At 38.6% G+C, this 25,098-nt stretch overlaps 1 protein-coding gene across 1 annotated transcript in view; it reads left to right on the top strand.

Annotated features, from left to right (window-relative positions):
* Nucleotides 1-25,098, top strand: part of LOC150088258 (ferry endosomal RAB5 effector complex subunit 4-like) — a 433,728-nt gene that overhangs the window by 305,431 nt on the left and 103,199 nt on the right. Inside the window, exon 8 of the mRNA XM_090369407.1 lies at nucleotides 15,982-16,027. Within this exon, the coding sequence (XP_090225533.1) occupies nucleotides 15,982-16,027 (46 nt within the window). The remainder of the gene's footprint in view (nucleotides 1-15,981; nucleotides 16,028-25,098) is intronic.

Here is a 25,098-nt window from a genome sequence, read left to right as displayed (position 1 = left end):
TGGGAAAAAGATGCTCTAGCAAATGTTACTTTAATGTACTTTTAGTTAAATGTACTTTTAACTAAATTCATATAACGACTTAGATTACAAACGTAACATAATTAATTAATACATAACTTGATACGGAAGTTATATAAATGGAACTCGTAGATAATATTTGATACTGAAAAATATATATAGCGTTATAACTGTGTTGGGATACAAGTTTAGGGTTATAATTTTGTACTGAAATTGAAATTTTATTAAAATTAAATCAAAATCATGACTCAGACCATAGCAGCAAAACAAAAGGCTCAAGATAATGGGAGTGCGGTGGCCCAGAGGACAACTGAGGGGGGGGCAGTTGTCCTCTGAATCACAGCCTTTTAAAATGCACTGCTTGCATGATGTTTGGGGAGCTTCGAGTACGGGATATGATATTGCCATGGGGGTGTTTTTGTGTGGATGTGTGTGTGATGCAAGGAGTGTAAAGAAATCAGGCGACAACTCAGCATTATTATGGGCCTATATGAGAGCTTGAAGGACAGACGGGGATGCCCTTGAAGGATCTAAAGTGAGAGGCCCATCAAGCTCTCAGCTGACCACATCAATGCCAGAGCTTGCACTTGATCATCACACAACACAACAGCAACCCCCCAAGGCAGAATGCGCTGGTCCCACAGGAACTACTAGTTATTGGTGACCCTACTGTCAGGGAAACGGGAAACATGCTTTGTAAAAAGGATAGGTGGAACAGGACCAGGGTATAACTGGCAGGGGCAAAGGTTGATGACGTAGAGCGGATATCATCTTTTAAGGGCACAAAAGGTGATATAGTTGTACACGTTGGCACTAATGATATTAAGAGTAGAAGACCGGCAGAATTACTTAACAAGTACAGGTCACTGTTGAAAAAAAGCCGGGAATTAGGGTTGAATTTGAAAGTGTCTATAAATCTGCCCAGACAGGATAGGAGGGAGTATACGATGAGAGCCTTGTCAATCAATTCGGCCCTGGAAAGATTGTGCAAGGCTCAGTAGAAAATTTTTCAGCCTGGTCTGTACTTGTTAACAGAAGGAACTGCTTCTACAGGGATGGGATACACTTAAATAGAAAGAGTGCAAGAATATTTGCTGATGTTTTCGAGGCAGTGTTAGGTGGGTCGGAAAACTGCTAGCTTGGTGGGATACAAGGACTAATAGATTAACAGCAGCCACTGGCAGAGGAGAAAGTGATTCTTGCACTGCTTCTATTGGAATGAGCAGAAGCCTGGAAAACAAGATTCAGGATATTTCAGAGACTGCTGGGAGTCATAATATCCTGAAAGAGGCCTCTGAGGTCGGGAAAACTCATGTCTAAAAAATATATAAATTCATACACCGACCATTGAATAAAATTTAAAATTTAATATGACTACAATCTTTACACAAAAATATTTATAATAAACTATTGCGGAATGCAAAAAACTGTAATAAAAGATCATTTACAATAAAATTTGCTAAAATATAAAACATTAAAAGCGCTAAAAACCTGAAGCTTTTGGGAGCGTCAGCTCCCTTCTTCAACAATGATATGACTTCCTGCAGTAAGTCATATCACTGCTACTTAAGGAGATGTTGCAGGAAGTCAATATCACTGTTGAAGAAGGGAGCTGACGCTCCCAAAAGCTTCAGGTTTTTAGCGCTATTAATGTTTTATATTTTAGCAAATTTTATTGTAAATGATCTTTTATTACAGTTTTTAGCATTCCGCAATAGTTTATTGTAAATATTTTTGTGTAAAGATTGTAGTCATATTAAATTTTAAATTTTATTCAATGGTCGGTGTATGAATTTATATATTTTTTAGAGCTGGGAGTCATTGCGGTACAAGTAAATACCATGATTGTGTTAGGGTAGCTAAGAAAAAGAACAGGTGCACTATGCTTGTGTGTATGCAAATGCTAAGAGTTTGGTAAATAAATTTAATGAATTTGAGGTATTGCTCAAAGCATCGAAGGCGGATATTGTTGGGATATCAGAGACGTGGTGTCACACAGATATAAGGAATGCAGAACTGGAATTTGGGGAGTACAACGTCTACAGAAAGGATAGACAGGATAGGAAGGGAGGAGGAGTTATGCTATTAGTTAAGAAACACACAAAATCCAAGGAAGTGAAGCCAGTCAACATCGCTGGACATTACAGTGTTGAGTCAGTTTGGTGTGACATTAGCACTGGGAGATCAAAATTGAGAGTAGTAGTGTGCTATAGGCCTAATGACTCTGATGAGTATAATAAGGAACTGTACAGGGAAATAGAGTGGGCCAGTAAATCAGAGAGTCTTATGATGGGGGATTTTAATTTCCCAGATATTGACTGGAATTTGGGGCCTAGTCACTCACTCACTAGCAAGGCTTTTGTGGATTTATTGGATGATTGTTTTCTACCTCTGCATGTTCGGGAGGCAACTAGAGGGAGTAATACTCTTGATTTGATTATCAGTAGTGATTCTTCATGCATTAAGAATCTGCAGATAGAGGAACCACTAGGTGGCAGTGATCACAGTGTGCTGAAATGGGATTTACTCAAAGAGGTAACTACCATCCCTTTACCCCTAGGTAACCTAGGGGTAAGGGGAAGGGTTATTGCTTTCGTAAAGGTGACTACGATGGTCCGAGACAATATTTAAATTTTATACAGTGGGGCCAACTGATGATGTTACCAACAGCAAATTCAAAATGGGAAGCATTCAAAGAATTTATCTTGGAAGCTACTAGGCTTTACATACCAATTAAGAAATATTGTTCAAGGTTTAGGCCTAAATGGATATCAGCTGAACTAATGAGACATATGGCAGAGAAGAAAAATGCATGGGATACATACAAATTAACACGTGACACAGAAGCTTATGATAGATATAAGCTGGTCTGTAACCAAGTTACAAAGGAGGTTAGGCAGGCGAAGGCAGATTACGAGAAATCTTTGGCAAGGGATGCAAAGAAAAACAGCAAAGATTTCTTTACTTATGTAAACTCTAGAAGGAAGGGGATGAATCAGATTGGCCCACTTGATATCGATGGTTCAACTGTTGATGATCCTGTTCAGGTATCTAACAAACTAAATGAATATTTTTCATCGACATTCACGCACGAGGAGTTATTCAGCGAGGGGAATGCTAGAGGTATATTCAACTCTGGCAGTAAGCTAGATAATCTTGTAATAACTGCGAGTAAAGTGGAGGAGAAATTGTTGAAGATGAAGACAAGAAAGGCACCTGGGGTGGATGGGATCTATCCAATTATATTAAAGGAGGCAGCAAAGGAAGTAAGCAAACCCTTAGCCATAATTATGAGAGCTTCCTTGGACTCAGTGGAGGTACCCATAACTGGAGATGTACAAATGTGACCCCAATTCACAAAAGAGGATCAAAGGCTTACACAAGTAATTATAGACCTGTGAGTTTAACTTCTGTTCCAGGAATATCAATGGAGGCACTGGTTAATGAAGCACTGCAGGATCATCTAGACAAGACTTAAGTTATAGTTCGGACACAGCATGGTTTTGTTAAGGGGAAGTCTTGCCTGACCAATTTGATTGGATACTATAATGCAGTCACAAAAGAACTGGAAGCAGGTAATAACTTTGATATAATATACTTGGATCGTAGACAGGCTTTTGATACTGTTGCACATGGAAGACTGCTGCACAAATTGAAGCAGTGTGGCATTGGAGGCAAATTGCTGCTATGGATAAAGGGGTGGTTGAGGGGGAGAAGACAGAGAGTGGTAATCAATGGACACTGCTCATTGTGGAATAATGTTATTAGTGGAGTCCCTCAGGCTTCAGTGTTGGGTCCATTTTTGTTTTCTGTATTTATAAATAATATTGATGATGGTATATCAAGCTTAATGTCCAAGTTTGCAGACGATACAATGGTTGGCAGGGTTGTTAAGGACACTACTGATGTTATGCTGCTGCAACTGGATCTGGAAAGGTTGAGCAGATGGGCTGTGAGGTGGCAAATTAAGTTTAGCATTGACAAATGTAAAGTACTACATATGGGAAGCAGCAACCCCAGAGCAACATATCAACTCTGTGGTACTACACTGACAGTGGTAGAGAATGAAAGGGACTTGGGGGGTGGTTGTGCAGGCAGATATGAAGTTCTCTGAGCAGTGCAGACGGGCTGCAAGAATAGCTCATGGTGTCTTATCAATGATATACAGGAATGTTTCTAGCCGGGATAAGGAGGTGATTATTCCCTTGTACAAGGCAATGGTCAGACCACACCTTGAGTACTGTATACAGATCTAGAGACCATTTCAAGAAGGATGTAGAGCTGCTGGAAGAAGTACAGAGAAGGGCAACAAAATTAGTGAATGGAACAAAGGATTGTTCTTACAAAGAAAGGCTTAAGTTTTGCAAATTGCAGTGTCTGGAGACTAGGCACCGGCAAGGTGATCTGTTAGAGGTGTATAAAACCTTGATTGGTTTGAGCATGCTCAATGCTGATGGAATTCTGCCTCTTGCTCAGAATAATCACCTGAGAGGGCATAAATTTAAATTGAGGAAGGATAGATGTAGGATAGATGTATGGAAATTTGCCTTTAGCCAGCGGGTAGTTGGTTGCTGGAACAGACTTCCATCCCTTGTTGTGGAAGTTGATAGCCTAAATAAATTTAAGGATCAGCTGGACAGGTATTTCGTTTAAACGGAAGGGTGAAGTGGAAGTTGTTTTTTTTTTTTTTTTGTTCAATGCTGCATAAGCTTGCTTTCTTGCATCATATGCCTCTACTAATGCTAATGTTAACATACAGCAACCACACCTTGCGTTGATGGTTCAGTCCTGCAGTGAAGTGGATGCAGCTATTGAATTCTTTAATGCAACTTTTTTCACTTTTAGCTGGATGCTGCAGTTATACTGCTGAGCTAAATGCCTTTAAGCTCAAAAACATTTCACAACTCTCAGTCAATAAAAAATGTCATGTGTACTGACTCTGTTAGCTTTGAAAAACACCTCTTTGTCTTACAGTGCTTTATTAAAGCTAATAAGACAGGATCTTGTACATTTTCATTAGCAGTAACAAATAGTTATCATCTGTTAGATCACAGGCCACATTGCCATTCTAAATAATGAATACGCAGATCATGCTGCAGTACATCCTCAACAAATGTCCTATTCCCATATCCTTTACACATACAATATATACAAAGAACATGTGTAGAACAGTGGACACTTCTTTTTTTAAAAATTCCAAGACATAACAAGCTGTTTCAATTTAAATCTGAAAGTTGATTATGGACAAAAATAGAAATGAGTCACTAATCCTAGCCAGAACCTGAATAGGTCATACTCATCTATTTCTGCTTACAGGAAATGATCCTACACAGCATGTGCACTGCTTGAAATAACTCTCACAGATATAAGTATATTTTTACTCACAGTAAAGATGTACTTATTAAATATACATTGTTCAACAATGCGTGAAACCACATTTAGTTTCCTCTTAGATCTACAAGAACCTTTTGTCGGTCAGCTGAATCTTAGGTAATGACACAAAACTAATTTTTTTTTTTTTTTTCCCCCTTGGTAAAAAAAAAAAAAAAACACTGTTAGTGACAAAGAACTAGCTGCAGTGTTCCAAATTAGCATAGGGTCTGTGGAGAATATCATCTATCAACAGCAGAATATGAGTAAAGAGTGCTAAATCAGTTCCCAGACTTTTGACTCCTTTTCAGAAGAAGGAAAGGGAACAATGTGCACATGAACATTGTCAGTGTGCCAGGAGAAACAAGAGGAGTTTTTTCCATGGCTAATCGCCATGGATGAAACAAAACAAAACAATGGAAGCATGCAGAACCATCCCCCCACCTCCAAAAAGGCACAGGTGCACCCAATTGGCACATGGTAATGCTGTCGGTTTTTGGGAAACAAACATGATGTATTTGGTGTAATACTAACAGATTACCTTCAGAAGGGCTGTATTGTGACAGTGAAGTATTGTTCCAACCTCCTCCATAAAGCTACACTCTGCTATAAAAGAAAAAAGACAGGGAAACTGTCAAAAGGTGTGCACTTGCTTCATGATAATGTGCCCCTTCACATGCTGCAGTGTGCCCACATGTGGGTTTAAAATAATGCTACATCCTGCTTATTTCCCCAACCTTGAACTCTCGAATTTCTTCCTCTTTCCAGCTTCAAAGGGTTTTTTTTTTTTTTTTTTTTTTTTCCCTCTTGGAAAACATATAGTGCTATTGATGAAATGCTGCCGAATCGTGGTGTGAAGGAGTCAGAGGACTTCTACAAAAGTGGCCTACAGAAATTCATTGAAAGATGCCAAAAATGTGTTGTTTTGTTTTGTGACTATGTTGAAAAAGTGTGATACATGGTTTGTTTTAACCTTCTATCACAACTACTGAGTGAATACAAATCTTTTTTGAACCCCTCCCTCATATAATCAACTAACCAGATTCTGCTAGATCCCTAGTAATGTAGGAATCCCATAAAATGAAAGTGCAGATTATAATGCCAAAAATGGCATCAATCCCATCTCACCTCTTGTTATGATTCCAGTATACTGATAATAAATTGATTATTAAGGTGCTATATTAGTTGGCACTACTTTGGGGAGTCACTAATAAACTTTCAGCTCAAGCAAAAACATAACTAGAAGGCACAAAATGCCGTTGCGTCAAAACTTTAAAATCCATCAATATACTTTGGATGTAGCCTAGAGTCCGAGACTGGACAGCCTGAAAACCAAGACCCACAAAGAATTAAATAAACAAAACTCCAAATAATCCAGACTGTAGAAAGATGACTGTTAACCAGATGAGAAGACCTAATGCCACTCCCCTTGAAGATGTTTTCGATCTTATTGGACCTTCATTGAGGAGCTAGGCTGAACAGAAACTCCCCGAATGAACAAACAATCGCACACATCTTTTTTTATCGACTAGATTACTTTTTTCCCCCTCCAGGTGAACTGTAAGCCTGATTGTAAGTAGAGAGAGGGGGTGGAGAAAATAAAAATAAAGGTTAGACAAATAAAAACCAAGATTATGTGAGATTGTTCTGTTATTTTGTGTCTTTCTGTACTGCCTAGCTCCTCATTGAAGAGGATCCATCTTTCTGTGCTTAAATTAATTGGCTTTTGGACCATTATTTAGTCTGCTAACATAGCATCTTCTATATTGTATAACAGTTCTAACATTAATTTTATTCCCACGTTAATTTATAATTTTTAATGTTCATTAATTAATATTAGGTTTATCATTTGTAGGTTTCTTTTAATTTTAATGGTGTCAGTTGAGTATTCTAAATTTGCTTTGCAATTTTTCATATTGTAATTTTCATGGTTTTCTGCAGTTTTTTATTTTTTGTCTCATCCCCTTCCCTTTAATTATAATGTAATTTATGGTACACGTGGAGTAAAAAAAAAGTTGTTGTTCACAGTCTACAGAAAGTGTAAGATTGTCTGTTCACTTTGGGTCTTCCTGTACTGCCTAGCTCCTCACTGAAGGGAAACCAATAAGATCCTCTTCATTGAATCTTTTTTTTTTTTATTGAATCCAAATATAACCCAGTAAACTTTAGAGATATGATTACTTGCATTCCTGTTTATTTAATTGTTAGTAGAGCTCAGTGAAGGTGTCCCTGCTTCAATGAGTTCTCACTTTAGGCTATGGCCAAGATATATTCATGAATCAAGCATGAACCTGAATAATTTACCCTCACCTAAAGTTTGGAATCATGTTTTCATTTTTCTTAATTTTCAAAGTTTTTATTAAAATGGGACCAACATTTTTACCAATTTTAGTAAAGTTTTTCTATTATGTATAAAAATCAAAAAAATTATATAATATTTAAGAAAGTATCCAGAATAGTGTAGAGGATTCCCAAATGCAATAGAAAATTCTTGAATGTGTTAGAATGTTGTAGATGATTTCAGAATATTCTAGAAATTGGGAGTATTTTTTCAATATTATAGAAGACTGTAGTTGATTCTAAAGTGTTTTGGAATAATATAGCATTAGTAGAGGCATATGATGCAAGAAAGCAAGCTTATGCAGCATCAGCCAAAAAAAACTCCTTTCACTTCAGTCCTCCTTTTGTTCGAAATACCTGTCCAGCTGAGCCTTAAATTTATTTAGGCTATCAACTTCCACAACAAGGGATGGAAGTCTGTTCCACCAACCAACTACCCGCTGGCTAAAGGCAAATTTCCGCACAACTGTCCTACATCTGTCTTTCCTCAATTTGAATTTATGCCCTCTCAGGTGATTATTCTGAGCAAAAGGCAGTATCCCATCAGCATTGAGCATGCTCAGACCATTCAAGGCTTTGTACTCCTCTATCAGATCACCTCGCCGGTGCCTAGTCACCAGACACTGTAATTTGCAAAACTTAAGCCTTTCTTCGTAAGAGCAACCCTTCATTCCGTTCACTAACCTTGTTGCCCTTCTCTGTACTCGTTCCAGCAGCTCTACATCCTTCTTGAAATGTGGCCTCCAGACCTGTATACAGTACTCAAGGTGTTGTCTGACCATTGCCTTATACAAGGGAATAATCACCTCCCTATCCCTGCTAGAAAAATTCCTGTATATCATTGATAAGACACCATGAGCTACTCTTGCAGCCCATCTGCACTGCTCAGAGAACTTCATATCTGCCTGCACAATTACCCCCAGTTCCTTTTCATTCTCTACCACTGTGAGCAAGAGCTGTATCTTATAAAATCAAACACCCATCATTCTGAAAGAGTGTTTTTTGATAAACCTGGCAAGAAATAAGGAACTGAGTGTTGAAAGTGCTGTTATAACTTGTATAAAGCCATAAGAAGTATTGGTAAAAAAGTTCTTATGGAATGACTTCTCATATTGGTAATATGTCTTCCCAGACACCATATCTGCACACTTTTTGATTGCCAGGTAGTGGGCAACCCAAATGTGCTCTATAGTAGTGGCATGTGATGCAAGAAAGCAAGTGTATGAGCTTATGCAGCATCAGCCAAAAAAAAAAAACCTTACAGAAAATAATGACATAAATGCCTATACTGCCACATCAACCAGGAGCCCAAAAATTGAAACTATATCAGGACCAACAACTAAATACCTGATAATCCATTCCACTGGAGAGAAACCTATACTATAAGGAAAATGTTACTCTTCTTTATTCAGAAGTGTTTGATAGGTTTGGCAGGCTCCCTAAATCTGTAAAATGGCTGTGTTCTAGGGACATCCTTGTACCAACTGTGATGAACACTCAGAGCAGCTCCTCCAAGCCATCTCTTTTGGGGGGAATGCCAGTTATGGTAACACTTAACAAGAAACTGAAGTAATCCTGAGGCATGATCTTAGAATGAGATCTTCTTGATGTGTCTGAAGAGAAGAGATCTGTTCAGAACTAAAATGACAAGGAGTGACAGCTGCAAAGCAAATGTTTGTATGTAGGGATAGGAATCTAGTCCTGACTAGAAAGCTCATTAATGCTTTTAATATGCCAACTTCTAATGAGATTAAAGCTGGTTATCTGAACTGCAAAGTATATCCATATGTTCCAAACCTTCTAAGGTGCACAAGTGAGAGAAATATGGACATTCACAAATGGCCTCCATAGTGCTCTTGCATGCACTTATTGTGGTGCAGAGGGCCATGAAATTACATCATGTAATGTGCTCTGGCATGCTTAAAAGTATGCAGGGTGCTCTGAGGAGAGTACCCTGCATTCTTTTAAGCATGCCAGAGATAGAAGGAAGAAAAAGAAATACAAAGTTTAAAGCAGAGCTAAACATTTTGTACCAGGAGGCCAGAAAAGCAGTTAAACCAACCAATAAAAAGCAATAAGGAAACATATACTGGAAAGAAATGTTCCAGTAGAACCCAACCGGAAATGACTGTAACATCAAAAAAGTCATTTATGCTTGAGTTGAGTAAGAAATGGATGCTGGACAGCATCCATACTTCCTCAATTAAAAATAAAAAAAAAGAAGAAGAAGAAGACTGAGAAAAATAAGCCTTCAAGACTTTGGATTTACCAACAGATCCACCAAACCCAAGTAATGATTGAATTCTTACAGTGGAATTGTAGTGGATTCTGACAAAATGCAAAAGCATGAACCAGCCTCCTTTTGCTTACAGAGACTTTTCTAAAGGCAAATGATGGCTCCACCATGCATGACATTATTATTATTCATAATGATAGAATTCTGGATGACACTGCTCAGGGAGAAGTTATCCCTGTCCTTGTGGGCAACCTGATTCCATTCTAGCCTTTGTTACTTACAACCAGCATGGAGACTGTTACAGTTTTCCTTACAGTGAGGTTTTTATTGTCTGTTCTATTTATTTGCCACCTGGGGGCGCATTATAGCCTTAGTAGCTAATGCGCCAATAAAACCAACCAACCAGCCACCTGGGACTGACATCCTCCAGAATGACCTTGAGAATCTTATAATGCATTTGCCTCCCCCTTTCTTACTTCTTGGCGATATTAATGGACATAACACACTGTTGGGTAGTGCTGAAATTGATGGAAAGAACCAGTCATAGAGCATATGCTCACTGACAGTGACCTCTCCCTTCTAAATGTGGGAACAAACATTTCCTTCCACATGTCTACCTATACGTTTTCTGCCATTGATCTTTCTATCTGCTCACTCCCATCAGTTACTTGGGAAGTGGAGAAGAACCTGAATGGAAGTGATCACTTCCTATGATAACTAGTTTTCATGGTGGGAGACTGTCTTCCTTTTAGGCTATCCCAGTGGAAGATTGATCAGGCTGACTGAAATACCTTTCAACATCTGGCTAATTTTGGTATCTCTACAGTCAGTCAGAAGCCTATCAATAATGCACTTCCATACATCACAAAAAGTATCATCCATTCAGCTGCAGTTGCAATTCCAAAAACACTATTTCGAAACCATGGTGCCATTCAGAATGCATAGCAACAAAAAAGGCAGAAAACAAAGAAGGATATTCCAATGATCCATCACAGCCATTAAATGTGCAGATTGTCTTGCAGTGAAGCACATTATATCTGATGAGGATGCAGAATAAAATCTATTGCCAACAAATAAAACCTTGCATAGTACTTCTTTGTTTCATGTGGAGGCTCGCTCTGCTTGACTGCAGAGCAGGAGGACCTGGTTCTTGTTGACAAGATAATGTTGCATAATTTACATTCTGCTATTCATAGGAAGGCAGTCAGTGATGTAAAGAAACAAACTTCTTTACTTTCCTTTTTCAGTAAATAATAAAGCATAGAATATATATATATATATTAATAAGGGGCTTAAAGGGGAACAGGTATCCTGTGTGTTATCAGACACTCAGCCTAAAACACTGATGGATCCAATATCTCTCTATTACAGAAGATTTAGGAGAAGTCCGGTTGACCTGCCTCCCTAAAATCCACTCATGCACACCTTCTCGATGGTAAGCCCTGTTACGTCACTTAGGTGGCAACGAACGTGTAGAGTGGTTCTCTTCAAGACGCCTGGTCAGCGTGAAGAGGAAAAGACCAAACCCTCCAGCACATGAAAGCACGACGAAACAAATGGCCCTCAGTCCCCAGCAGCTTTCACTCTCCCTCTTACGGCAGCGAGAGGATCAGAGTGGAAGCAGAGGGTGCTAAGAATCTCTGGGTACGACCAGGCTGCCATGCACGGAAAATGAACTTGGCCTGTTATAACGTAAGAACACTCATCGGTGAAGACAGGATATTAGAGCTGGAAAAGGAATTGGAAAATGTGAATTGGAATATCATCGGTTTGGCTGAAACAAGAAGAAATGAATCACTTATAAGTTTACCAAGTGGAAATCTGCTGTACACCAATGGAAACAGTGAAAGAAGTGAAGGTGGAGTTGGGTTTCTGGTCCATAAAGATTTTAAAAACAACATTTTGGAATTCAAAAGTACATCACCAAGAGTGTCAAGACTAATACTCAAGATTTCTAAGAGATACAAGCTAAAGATTATAATGATTTATGCACCAACATCGAGCCATGATGATGAAGAGGTAGAAGAAATGTATACAGAAATGGAGAGTCTTCTAGATGAGCAGAAAACCCACTACACTATTATTATGGGAGACTTCAATGCTAAGGTTGGAAAAAGACAAAACAGCGCAGAAAGGGGAACAATAGGAAATTTTGGAATTGGTGAAAGAAATGAAAGAGGTGAAAGACTTGTGGAATTTGCAGAATCTCAAGGATTGTCAGTAATGAACACTTTTTTCAAGAAAAGGGTGAACAGAAAGTGGACATGGAAGAGTCCAAATGGATTAACTACTAATGAAATCGACTTCATCCTCACTAACAGAAGATATATTGTGAATGATGTTACTGTCCTGAATAAGGTAAATGTTGGAAGTGATCACAGAATGGTAAGATGTACACTTGATATAGATGTAGGAAAGGAAAGGAAAAAACTGACCCGAGTAAATAATACAAAGGTCTTTGAGATAACAGAAGAGGAGAAAAAGCAGTATGTACTGGAACTTAAGAACAAGTATGAGCTTCTGCAGACTGCTGAGGACCAAGATATCGACGAGGAATATTACAACTTTTTGAAAGTGATAAAGCCCAAGAAACCTATAGGGAAAAAGAAATCCAAAGAAGAAAAAATTAGTCAAGAAACACTTGTCATGATGAACCGAAGACGACAAATGAAAAGCAAGAAAAACACTGACAGGGAGAAAATTGAGTATACTGAGTTATGCAAAGCCATTAGAAAGAGACTCAGAGAGGACATAAGAAGATTTAACGCAAGAAAAGTAGAACAAGCATTAAGGGAAAACAAAGGAATTAAATCAGCAGCCATGAGCAGTAATACAGAAAGACAAATGATACTGAAACTGAAGAATAGCGAGGGTGTAGTTATAAACAGCAGAGAAGGCATAATTCAAATAGCAGAAGACTACTATAGAGAATTATACAAGGAGCAGGGGAATGATGCCAGAAGTGGGGAAGATGGATTGCAAAGTAGCAACACATACGACACACCCAATATTCTTCCTGATGAGGTAGAACATGCATTGAAGAAAATGAAGAATCAGAAAGCCCCGGGGGAAGATGAAGTTACTGTAGAGTTGTTAAAATTGGGAGGAAGAGACATAACACAAAAACTGGCAAGGCTCTTCACAAAGTGCATTAGAAAAGGTGTGACACCTAAGCAGTGGAATAATGCAATCATAGTTTTGCTGCATAAGAAAGGAGATAAATCAGAAATTGGAAATTATAGACCAATTAGCTTGCTATCCCACATCTACAAGTTGTTCACAAGGGTCATTACTAACAGATTAGACAGAATACTTGATGAGAATCAACCGAAAGAGCAAGCTGGCTTTAGGACAGGATTCTCAACTATGGATCACCTTCATGTAATATCACAGCTAATGGAGAAAGCAAATGAATATAAAACACCATTATGCCTGGCATTTGTGGATTATGAAAAGGCATTTGACTCCATATAGCATAAGGCAATGTTTCAGGCACTGGAAAGACAAGGCATTGATACCCCATATATTATGATTTTGAAGAAAATATATGAGAGTGCTACCTCCTTTATTAGACTAGATAAAGACAGTAGGAAATTTAAAATTGAGAAAGGAGTTCGACAAGGAGACACAATATCTCCGAAGCTGTTTACTGCTGCCCTTGAGGAAGCTTTCAGAAGATTAGACTGGTCGCAGAAAGGAGTCAATGTGAACGGAGAGTACCTAAACCATTTACGATTTGCAGATGACATTGTGGTCATTAGCCACGGTCCCAACGAATTAGAGGAAAATCTTAATCAGTTATGCACAGCTAGTAAGGATTTTGGACTAAAGATGAATATGGCTAAAACAAAAGTAATGATGAACAAGTATGCCACAGAAAGGGAAATAAAGATTGAAGGAGCAGTAATTGAAAAGGTGGAGTCATATACTTATCTGGGACAAGTTATTAGTTGTAATAATGATAAATGGCTGGAAGTCAAGAGAAGAATAAATTTTGGATGGATAGCATTCAGGAAATATAGTCACATACTGAAGAGCAATATCCCAGTTTGTCTGAAACGTAAAATAATGAACCAATGTATACTCCCCACCATGACTTATGGAAGTGAAACTTGGGCACTCACCAAAAGAATGGAAGAGAAGCTGAGAACTACACAGCGAAGAATGGAACGAATCATATTGGGAATCAGACTGTTAGATAAGAAGAGAAACACATGGATTAGGCAACAAACTCAAGTAAAGGACATTCTTATCAAAACTAAAGAACTAAAATGGGCCTGGGCAGGACACATAGCTCGAAGACATGATGACAGATGGACTAAGAAAATAACAGAATGGTATCCAAGAGGAGCTAGAAGAAAACCTGGAAGACAAAGGCGGAGATGGATAGATGAAATTCATGAGTTTGTGGGTAGTAAATGGATGGCCAGTGCTCAAAACAGAAGGAACTGAAAAGTGGCTGGAGAGGCCTTCATCCTGCAGTGGATTGAAAATGGCTGATGATGATGATGATGATATATATATATATATATATATATACACATACATACAATGGCATATCCAGGTGTCATCGTAAGGTGGGCGTGGAGATCAGGTCAGGGTATCATTGTTAGGGGGGCATGGCAACCAGGCTTTTGAGGTGTTTTTTAGAATGCCTCTTGCATTCTTTTTGTTTAATTTCAAATTTTTGGTTATGGGGGCATATGTTCCCTCTACCCACCCCTGCATACACCCTTTGCATATGTATACAATTTGTTTTTTTTTTATATTAAATGCATATTGTTTGTAATCCTGATTAATTTATTATTTTCTTTTATTGTTATTTTTATTTATTTATTTATTTATTTTTTTTTTTTGTGGATTAACCGGGGAAATTAATTTCCCAACCTCCCTGGTTGATCGGGAGTCTACTGTATGTCATGGGGTGGATATTGGCTTTTATTCATGATTACTGGGCATCAATGAGAGCTATAAACAGATGAACATCATAGAGTTGGATTTTGGATAACTGACAATTACACAAGAAAGTTTGCATTAAGAAGAGTTGTTTAGTAATTTTTGCTTAAGTGAGAAGAATAGCTAAGAAGGTAAAGGAGGCCATTTGTATAAAATGTGTATTGCTAACTTACTGTTTGAAAAACATGCTTCACAGGAAATGAAAGCCACAGCTCTAATCAAATAAGTACTCTTTCCAGTGTTATTAAATATCTGTATTTATTGTTTTGAACTCAGGAAGAGAAAAGCAACTAATAATCAACATCAGTTACATTAGTGGGAATTAATGCTCCAAATTTCACAAAACAACAACAGTTTTGATAATTCTTCAAAATAAATATTGTATTGCTGTTTTTTTGTTTTTCTTGCTAGTATAACTCAGAGGTTGGAGAATTGGAGAATTTCAGTCGATATCCAGACCTCCAGTAATTTTTCATGGAGCAAGACTAATGTGAACCTGAATCAATAATTTGTATATGAAATACTTATTTTAGTTTTGCATTTTTCTAAGTTCTCTTCCTTTAATACACAGTACCTACAATGAGCCATACATATTGTGCATCTTCTCCTCTCTTTCTTCTGTCTCTCTCAGTCTTCAATCTCTCTTTCTTCTGTAATAAAATAAAAATATGGTTATAATAATTATTTGTTTGACATTTTACTAATTTTATATCAAAAAGGGATCTGGACCATGATGAGTTAGATTTTTTTTTCAAATACAGATTAAAAAAAAACCTGGTATCGCTAATCCCTGGTATAGCATATAAAGGAGCTAAAAAATTTTAAGGTAGCAAGCAGAAGAAATGTGTAGGTTAAAGCAACCTTATTATTACACTTATGCACAATAGATAAAAGAGCACAATATTGTCAAGGATTTCAGGTAACTGAAATTTAGAATTTTTGTTGTTATGAAAATTTAGTAAAATTTGATCCTCACAAATATTTACTTTGACCTTTACATTTTTTGATTTGACACATTAATTTTTCTACTTTAAAAAAATAAGTCCTTAATTCATAAATAGACATTCTGATGGACATAACAGAAAAGGTAGCAGATGGAATAATCAGGTCAGAAGAAGATTCTTTTTTCTTATCTCATTCAATCCCACATATTCATATTTGATATCCTTTTCATTACCTCAAGTTAATAAACATGTTTTCACTTAAAATTTGCAAAGTAGTTTATATATATATATATATATTTTAACTACTTTGCAAATTTTAAGTGTATATATATATATATATATATATATATATACACACACACACACACACACAGGGTGTCTCAAAAATACACGGCATAACTTCAGGAATGATTTCCTCCTACGTAGATAATACAAATATTTAATATCAACATAGTTCCGAAAATGCTTGGTTCCAAGTTTTGAATGTCTGTCTATGAACTTAACTGTTCACATCACCTTATAGTAATTGTTCAAAATGTCCACCTTCTGCCTGAATACAGGCCTCACATCGATGTTTCCTATTGTCTCACAACCTGCCACAATTCGATTGTGGAGAGTTTCCATATCAGCTACTGGAGTTGAATACACCAATGACTTTAAATGGCCCCACAATAAGAAATCTAGTGGGTTTAAATCAGTGAGCATGGAGACCAGGCAGTTGGTCCACCTCTACCTATCCACAGACCAGGAAAACTTTGATTCAGGTAATTGCAGGCTAGGTGGCTGAAGTGTAATGGAGCACCATTGTGCATGAAGTGTGCTTGTTGACGAATGATCAGTGGCATGTCGTCCAAGAAATCAGGCATGTTGTTTTCCAGAAAGTTTCTGTATGCCTGCCCTGTGAGTTTGTTTGGAAGTACATGGGGCTCAAATAAATTATCATCAAAAACACCTGCCCAGATGTTGAGCTGAACTGCTGTTGGTGATGTGATGGAAGAATTGCATGTGGTTTTCCTCAGCCCATACATGCTGATTGTGAAAGTTTTGGATTCCGTCTCATATGAACTATGCTTCATCTGTGAATATCACTAAGGCAGGAAAGTGAGGAGTTGTACCACACTGCTGTTAGAACCAGTGGCAGAACATTACTTGCGCAGGGTAATCTGCTGGTGACAAGGCCTGTACCCATTGCAGATCGTAAGGATACAGTTGGTGTTCTCGCAACACTCTTCAAATAGTTGAACTTTGAACAGCCAATTGCATTGCTATTCTGCGTGTGCTGATTCCAGGAGTGGCATGCACAACATCCGAAATCACCTCCTCTACTTCAGGAGTCGTAGATCTTGGTCATCCTCTGTCGGCAGCACGAGGTGTAAACATCCTATGTTCACAAAGGCGGCAATGGATATCTTCAAACGTTTTCCTGTGTGAACATCTTCATTCTGTGAACCTTTTGTGGTACAAACAACGAGCCTCCAGAGCATTACCGTCCACCAAACCGTACATAAAGTGCATATCCTCTTGCTCCTGATTTGAGTACATGGTCGGAATTGAATACCACCAGATTCTGTCAGTACCTTGTGATAAAGGAAATAAGCCTGTGGGAGATAAGACATTCCGGTTAATAACTCGGGAACCAAGCATTTCTGGAACTATGTTGATATAAAATATTTTTGTCTACGTATGAAGAACTCATTCCTGAAGTTATGCCGTGTATTTTTGAGACACCCTGTATAGTAAACCCTCTCTAATCCAGTTACAGTTAATCCATATGTTGGATAATCTGGATTGAAATATAAAAAATTTTGTTCACATTTGAGTATTTTGAAAGACACACGAAATTATTATTATTAGCAATATGGTGCAAGGAAGCTTGAGGCTTACCAGCCAAAGCAAAAAAAAAAATGCCCGAGCTACCCTGAGAGAGAGTCAGTAGTAGAAAGGAATCGCCAAGAAAGAGAAGAATGATGATATCGAGCTCAGAATCCTGGGTGTGCCTAGCCCATACTCACCAGATGTGAGCTCCAGATAAGTAACTCTGACAGTGCGATGGTTGACTGCACAAAGAGAGACCGAACATACATCACATTGTCTTTAGTGTTGTTCAGTATCATTGTTGACTCTGAGTCGGACAAATGTCCAACTCAGACATATATACATATGTACGTGTCAACATATTTTATATAATTATGGTTCTAAAGAATTAAAAAGTGGAATAAAAAGAAAACACTCTACTTTAACTATCATTAACAAGCTCAAAGCGATAGAACAACTTGAAAATGGTATTCCTGAAAAAAAAAATTGCCGAACAATTTGATGTATTGGCCAACAAGCTGCGTCAGATAAAAAAAACAAAAATAATCTATTTGCTTTAAAATTTGATGTGGGGAGTGATAAAAGCAGTGTATCAAATAGACTGGCATAGTGTTTGGGGTCAGGCGTCACCAGTGGTTTCCCACATCTGTGCCATATGTACTCTGTGATGGAATGCAGTGCAAAACAACTGCAAAAGCCAGAAAAAAGTAATGTCTGGCAGGGCCGTCTTTTAGGCCCTGGGCAAAGCAATGCACTGGGGTCCCACCCACTCATTGAAAGGAATAAAAATGTAAATGGTCAATAAAATTAAACCTTTAGATTTATTGCTACTTTCAACAAAATCAGTGTTTAAACATGAAGTGAAGCAAGGATTAATCAACAGAAACTTTTGAAGATTATAACTCTTGAAAAACACCAACATTTCAACATATAAATGATAATTAATTGGTAAACTGTACAGTATGAATTAATGAATTTTTTTTTATTAATCAACACAAATGTTTATAAAATTTCTTTGTTGAGAATTGTTTTATTATTGACTTGAAGTCTGTAGTCTTCAGGATATCATTTTCCATGCACATGAGGGAAAGCCATTTCAAACACTGCTGCCTCGTGCTGTGAAGATGATTCTTTATAAGTTTCAATTTTGAAAATGAGTGTTTCCCTGTATAGTTGGTCACCATCATGCACTCTGAATGCGATTTCAACATTTGGAAACAGATTTAAAATTGCCAAAATTAGTTTGTTGTACAACGCAGAGAGAGAGTCTGACATTTTTCAAGAACCAAGTAGTGCTTGAGATGCTTGCATTCATTTAGAAGGTCACCATAATCAGTTTTTGTCATACACATTAACCAGATGCTCACACTTTTTGTTTAGTTCATCTGAACCAATTGTTCTTAATTGACCGAAGAAGGAAAACAGATTTCCAATCCACAAATAAGCTTCTGCACATTTTGACAGATCAGAGTTCAAAGAGACCAGAACAGGGAGGAATGTTTCCACCTTGAATTTTTCACTTTTGTTTATAAGTATCTCTTCTCCTGATCTATCATATCTACTAAGACATAACTTCGCTTTTGTTCCCGTTTCTTCACATCTCTGTAATCCGAATCTGGGCGCCTACTCCTGGCCTTCAGTTCATATTCACTAAATTTGTCTGTAATTTCCTGAAGATAAGTCTTCAGAGACTCAAGAAGATTCTTGGCAACAAGTATATCCACATCTTTAGACTGCAGGAACTTAATTGTTTTGTTAAATCTTTTGAGAATGTAGTTCCAAAAAATTGTCAAAAAGATTATTTCCAAGTTCTCTATTCTCTCACTTAATCCTCTCTCTTGCCTTGTGTTCACTTCCTGGTTAGTGTCAGCTGATAAAGAATCCAGTGCATCTTTAATTTTTTCAAAACCTTCATGCAGAGCATGGACAGCATCAAAATGTGATGACCATCTTGTATCAGATAGATGCTTGACCGCAACATGATCTTTTCTTAAAGATGATGACAGAACATTCCATTGATGTGTAGAAGCCGAGAAAAAGGAATACAAGCGCTGAACAAAGTCAAAGAAGCAGACAATCTGTAGACAACACTCTGCCACTTTTACTCCCACCAAGTTCAGACTGTGTCCAGCACAGGGGGACATGGCTAACTGATTCAGTTGACGGATCTGTGCTTGCAATCCAGTATAGCGTTCAGATGTATTTGAGGCATTGTCGTACAATTGACCATGGCAGTTTGATAGCAGAATTTTGTTCTCGTTCACAAAATCTATAACAGTGTCTGCTAGATTCTTTGCTCCATGAGAAAAGATGGGAATGAACTTGAGGAAATGCTCCATAGGCTCACATCCTCGAACGTACTGGATGGTAAATGTCAGTTGATCAATGTGTGAGATGTTTGGAGTGGAATCCACACTTTGACTCTTTTATTTCTTCCAAAATGGCACAAAGAACGTGTTGTCCCATTAAATCGATAAATTCCTCACAAATGTTTGCCGATAGATACGATGGGTTCCCTTTCCACCAATTCCATACAGTTTGAGATGCTCTTCCAAAAATGAGTCAAATTCACTCTACAGCACTAAATACGACCCAATAGTTTCATTCTCTCCACGAAATGCCAAACCTCTGGAGGCAAGAAAGCAAACGACAGAAATCACACATGTCAACACTATGCCAGTACTCCTGCTCTGAGTGATTATGTTTGATTAATAAAGAATTTATACATCCAGTTTCTTTATGCCAAATCGAATATGCCATCATGCACTTGTGATGTTCTTCTCCATTTTCATGTTCTACAATAAGATTACTATGTTTCCAATCATTAAATCCTGATGTAGCAAATGGAGATTCTTTATTGGACAATAAGCGACATGCAAAGTCGCCTATTGTCCAATGCATGATGGTGAATAGAATAACCATTCGCGTTTTACACATTCGCCATTCACGTTTGAATACATTCTTTGATAAATACCTTGTCTGAGTTCTCTCTCTTCCAACTCCATCGTACACTTGGCTTGAGTTTGAAAGGTTGCAATCATGATTCTGACATGTCTGCCCACTACGAATCCAGTAATCCACTGTATTAGTATTCTTAATGTCCCATCGTTTGGAATCTGTGACATGAATCACAGACTCGGGACACTCCTTTGCCGTTACAGATTCGTGTAATTGTTGTGGGGATTTGATGGCGCATAAGTAGTTCTTGTGGAATTTTAGTATCAGGAGCAGATAATGGTATGTCTAGAGCTGGATGATTGGATGCAGGAGTGGATGTAGATGATGATGATGCTGTATTTAGAGGAGCAGTACTAGTAGCTGCTCTTGATTAGACCGGGGTTCGAGCCCGTCACCACCAAATACCGAGGATGCGGAAAGGGCAGGGAATGACCACTGCATATTCCCGGAGCAATATGGCCTTAGTTGCTAATGCTCCTAAAAACCAAATAACAAACAAACAAACAAACAAACAAACTAGTAGCTGCCATTGCACCTGGGCTAAACCAAGATGTTAACTTTGGAAGTTTGCTCATTTTCTGCTTCTCTTCTTCAGCTCGTTTTCTCTTCTGTACTCCACCCATATAAGTACACTTCATTTCATTTGGAAAATATGTAAATATTTTAAAATTTTTTTACAGACTGTATTGCTGTTTGGAAGTTGGAACATTAATAATTTGTTATAAAATAATGATGGTATATCTCAATGGCTCTTTTCCATGACTTAGCCTTTTTCTAGCCCCTTTTTTTCAATTATTTTATGAGTAAATTCAAACTGATAATCAGCATTAATCAGTTGATGATAAATTCCCCTTGGGCCCCTGGGCAAGTGCCCTATGTGCCCATGCGTTAAGACGGTACTGATGTCTGGTTTATGTAGGGCTATGTTTTGTTCTGTTGTTGTCTCTTGCTGCTTGGCCGCAGGGCCCCCCCTATTGGGACCCTACATTGCCTGTCACCAGCACTGAGAGGTGAGCCAGGCTGCTCATTATACTCTGACTGGTCTCTTCCAGGGTCGCCTGAGCTTCCCGACAGGCCAATTTTAAAAAAAAAGAAAAAAACAGAAAGTGAGAAGAAAAAAAAAAAGTGGGTTGTGGTAGGGGGAGATAGCGAAGGAAGGTCCAAATGAGGGTGAAGCTTTGGGGTGGCTTGAAAGAAGTTAAGCCACCCAGAGAAGGCTGGGTAAGGAAAAGGGAATAAAAGTCATGGGGAAAGATGTCCTCATGAGAGGCCAAGGGTACTCTGAAGGTCTGCAGTGACACAAAAGCACCGACAATCCTGCACCAGATGGTGCCAGCTGAATCCTAACCCTGAAGGTTTGCAAGGTGATCCTGCACTCCGGATGGTGCTAGCAATCCTACCTTTATGGGTTCACAATTTATCCTGCACTCCAGTGCCAGTAGTTTCCGCGCAATCTTGCATCAGTAATTGGATCCTAACCTATCTGGCATAGACTTGTCTTTACATGTTCCTTAGTGTGGTATTGCCCCACATCAGTCTAGGTCTGCTGCAGTCCTTTCGTCACTCTGTGCTGCTCAGCAATCTTGGCTTTCCTTAGAGTAAAGACTTCTTCTGCAAATACCGTCAGACATTTATATGAATCCTCGCTTTGGAGTAGGAGAAATTCTTGGTTCCGGGGGTTGCATTGGATCCCCATGAGGAATTTTAGCCTGGAAATGCCATACGAAGACTAGACTAGGCAATCGTAGACTAGGTGACTCCATGATTCTTCCTCTCTACAGTGGCAGAGGGATCACTTTCCATGCCGAGTGCAGTTAATTTCTGTTTGAATGATCCATAGCCTGTAATGATAAAGGTTGAGTGGAGATCAGGTGTAAACCAGGGAGGGGCTTTTTTACAAGTCAGGGTGATATGTGGCAGGAAGCATCTTGTAATGTCTCCTTTTGTTGTGGTTTCCCAAGATCCACGAGATGATTGGTAATTCTCCTTTCTCGCTTCAGGTCGAGTTGCAGATCAAGAACCTGTGCTGGGATCCCTTTCTTGAGTTGGGTGAAGAGTCTTCTTCTAACTACTTCAAGGTAGAGTGGGAGGCAGCCTGTTATAACTTGGAATGCAGGGGTGCTGACTGTTCTGCACACCCTGCAGATGGATGGTAGCATGAATCTTTGAATGGAATCCAGTTCGCATTTATTTTTCTCCATGGTTGCTTTGGTGCCCAGACAGGCTCTATAGGTTACAATTGGCACCAGGACTGCTTTATAGATATGAGCGAGAGAGAGAGAGAGGGAGAGGGGCTTGGATTTTATGCAACAATCTGCTCTGCTTATGCGTCGTATTATGGCTGTATATCTTTGGATTTTTCTTGACAAGTATTTGAGATGGGCATGGAAGGTTAGACCAGCATCAAGTTGAATTCCCAGAAATTTAACCTTCGGGAACAGGCGGATTGGGTTGTTGTTTAGTTTATTGTAGGTGGTCTCCTGATTTGTAGTTTTCTTTTCAGTAATATTGCTTTTGTCTTTTCTCCAGAGGTTTTTCGATTGTGTGTGGCTGCCCAATTTTGTAGATGGCATTGCATAAAAAAGTAAAAAAAAAGTAAAGTGCAGCCATTATCAACCCACTGCAGGATGGAAGCCTCCTCAACAATTCATGCTGAGGGAAATGGACCATAATCTGCCACGCTGGTCCAGTGCGGGTTGGCAGATCGACCGTATTCAGCAGTCGGGCTTGAACCCCGGTCTACTCAAAGAGCGTGTGCTACTGCACTCCTGCTCCTGACCACTCGGCTACGGAGGCTGTGCATTGCATAGTGCTGCATTAACTATGATTTCAAGTGCTGCTGTAGTGTCCACTCCCACGATAAGAACTAAATCATCAGCAAAGGCCAGGGGCTGGACCTCACCTAGATCCATCCTCAGGAACTCATCCAAGGCAATAGACCAAAGAAAGGGCTCCAAGACAAATCCGTGAGGACCGCCTCGGTGGATGTATCTGTGCAGCAGTTGATATTTGCTGACCACCTGGACGCTTCTATTTTTGAGGTATGTTCGCATACAATTGTATAGGTTGCCGAGGACATTTGCCCTCCTGAGCTTATGCAGTACGCTGGGCCACCACAGGTGGTCAAAAGCCCTGGCATAGTCCACCATGATTGCTACATAGTACTTCAAGGTTTGTTGCTAGATAGTACTTCAAGGTTTGTTGCATAGCCTGGTTGGTTAGATAGTGTATAACATCTTCAACCCTGGTTTGAAGCCAAATTGAACTGGTGAGGCAAGTTGCTGTTCTCTGTAGAGGGTAGTTAGATGGAGAAAGATAAGTTGTTCTAGTAGTTTAGCTAATACAAAAAGGAGAGCTATTGGTTTGTAGGAGGCAGGGTTTTGCGGGTTCTTGCCTTTTTTAAAGATCAGTCTCAGGGAAGCAGTCTTCAAACTGTCTGGGAAAACTCCTTGCATAAGACACCTGTTGAACAGACTTGGTAGCTTGTTTTGGTATGCTTTGGCAAATTTCTTGACCACATTCACATCAAGTAGGTTGGCACTCGATGTCTTGGTGAGGTCCAGGTCAGTCTCCATCATGGTGAAGGGCGGTTTGATGGTTTCCAGGTGGTAGACTTGATTGTTGTCTACGATTTTTTTGTTGTTCTTGGGTCAGATCGATATGCCATCGATTGACAGTTGAATATAACAGCAGTGCTTTTGTTAATTTATGCTAAGTTAGCTCCTGAATAATCATTGTAATTTTGAGTGTTTCCAGGCTATCCCCCAAGTCATAAATGTGTGGCAAGACCATGAAATTAGATGAGTCTGCTGACACATTGTTTGCAGTCGAAATTTGATGGGTTGTTGAAATATAAATATTTATTTTTGCACTGTTTTGCTTTTTAAACAGTGTTAAAAAGGGATATTGGCTGTCAATATATATGCTGTTCTTTATATAACTATCAGCTATAAGCTGTTTTTTAAATATTGTCCTGCTCGAGTCTTGAGTTGTACAACAATTCTGTTGAATATTTTGGACTATAAGGAGGCTGGTGATCAGGTGATATTTCCTGGTTGAAAATCTTTGTTTGCCTGTTCTATTTCTGTTATTTTGGCTCTTGCTCAACATGAAATTTTGTATATACAGTCAGTCTTCATATAACACGTGTTTACACTACACGAATTCGATCATACACGATTTATAGATAGGGGAACGATATCTTATATAACACAAACCGAATTCGCTTATGCACGATTCGCCTTTGTGTTTACAAGAAATGGCAGTTGAATGCAGAATCACCCCAACCAAATGCAACACAATAGGAATGAAGAGAAGATTCTGAAAATGTATTTGTTTTTTATATCAGTGAAGGGGAAAAACATTTCGCCATAATAACGTAAAAACCCGCACAATTCCAGCTATCGGTATAATCACAAATGCGATTTGATCGAGTTTACTAGCAGTTAATAACAGATTCCA

The sequence above is a fragment of the Mastigoproctus giganteus genome, chromosome 3, assembly GCF_048544385.1.
Source record: "Mastigoproctus giganteus isolate SK-2022 chromosome 3, ASM4854438v1, whole genome shotgun sequence".
Taxonomy (NCBI): Eukaryota; Metazoa; Arthropoda; class Arachnida; order Uropygi; family Thelyphonidae; genus Mastigoproctus; species Mastigoproctus giganteus.
This window is presented reverse-complemented; position numbering and strand designations above follow the sequence as displayed.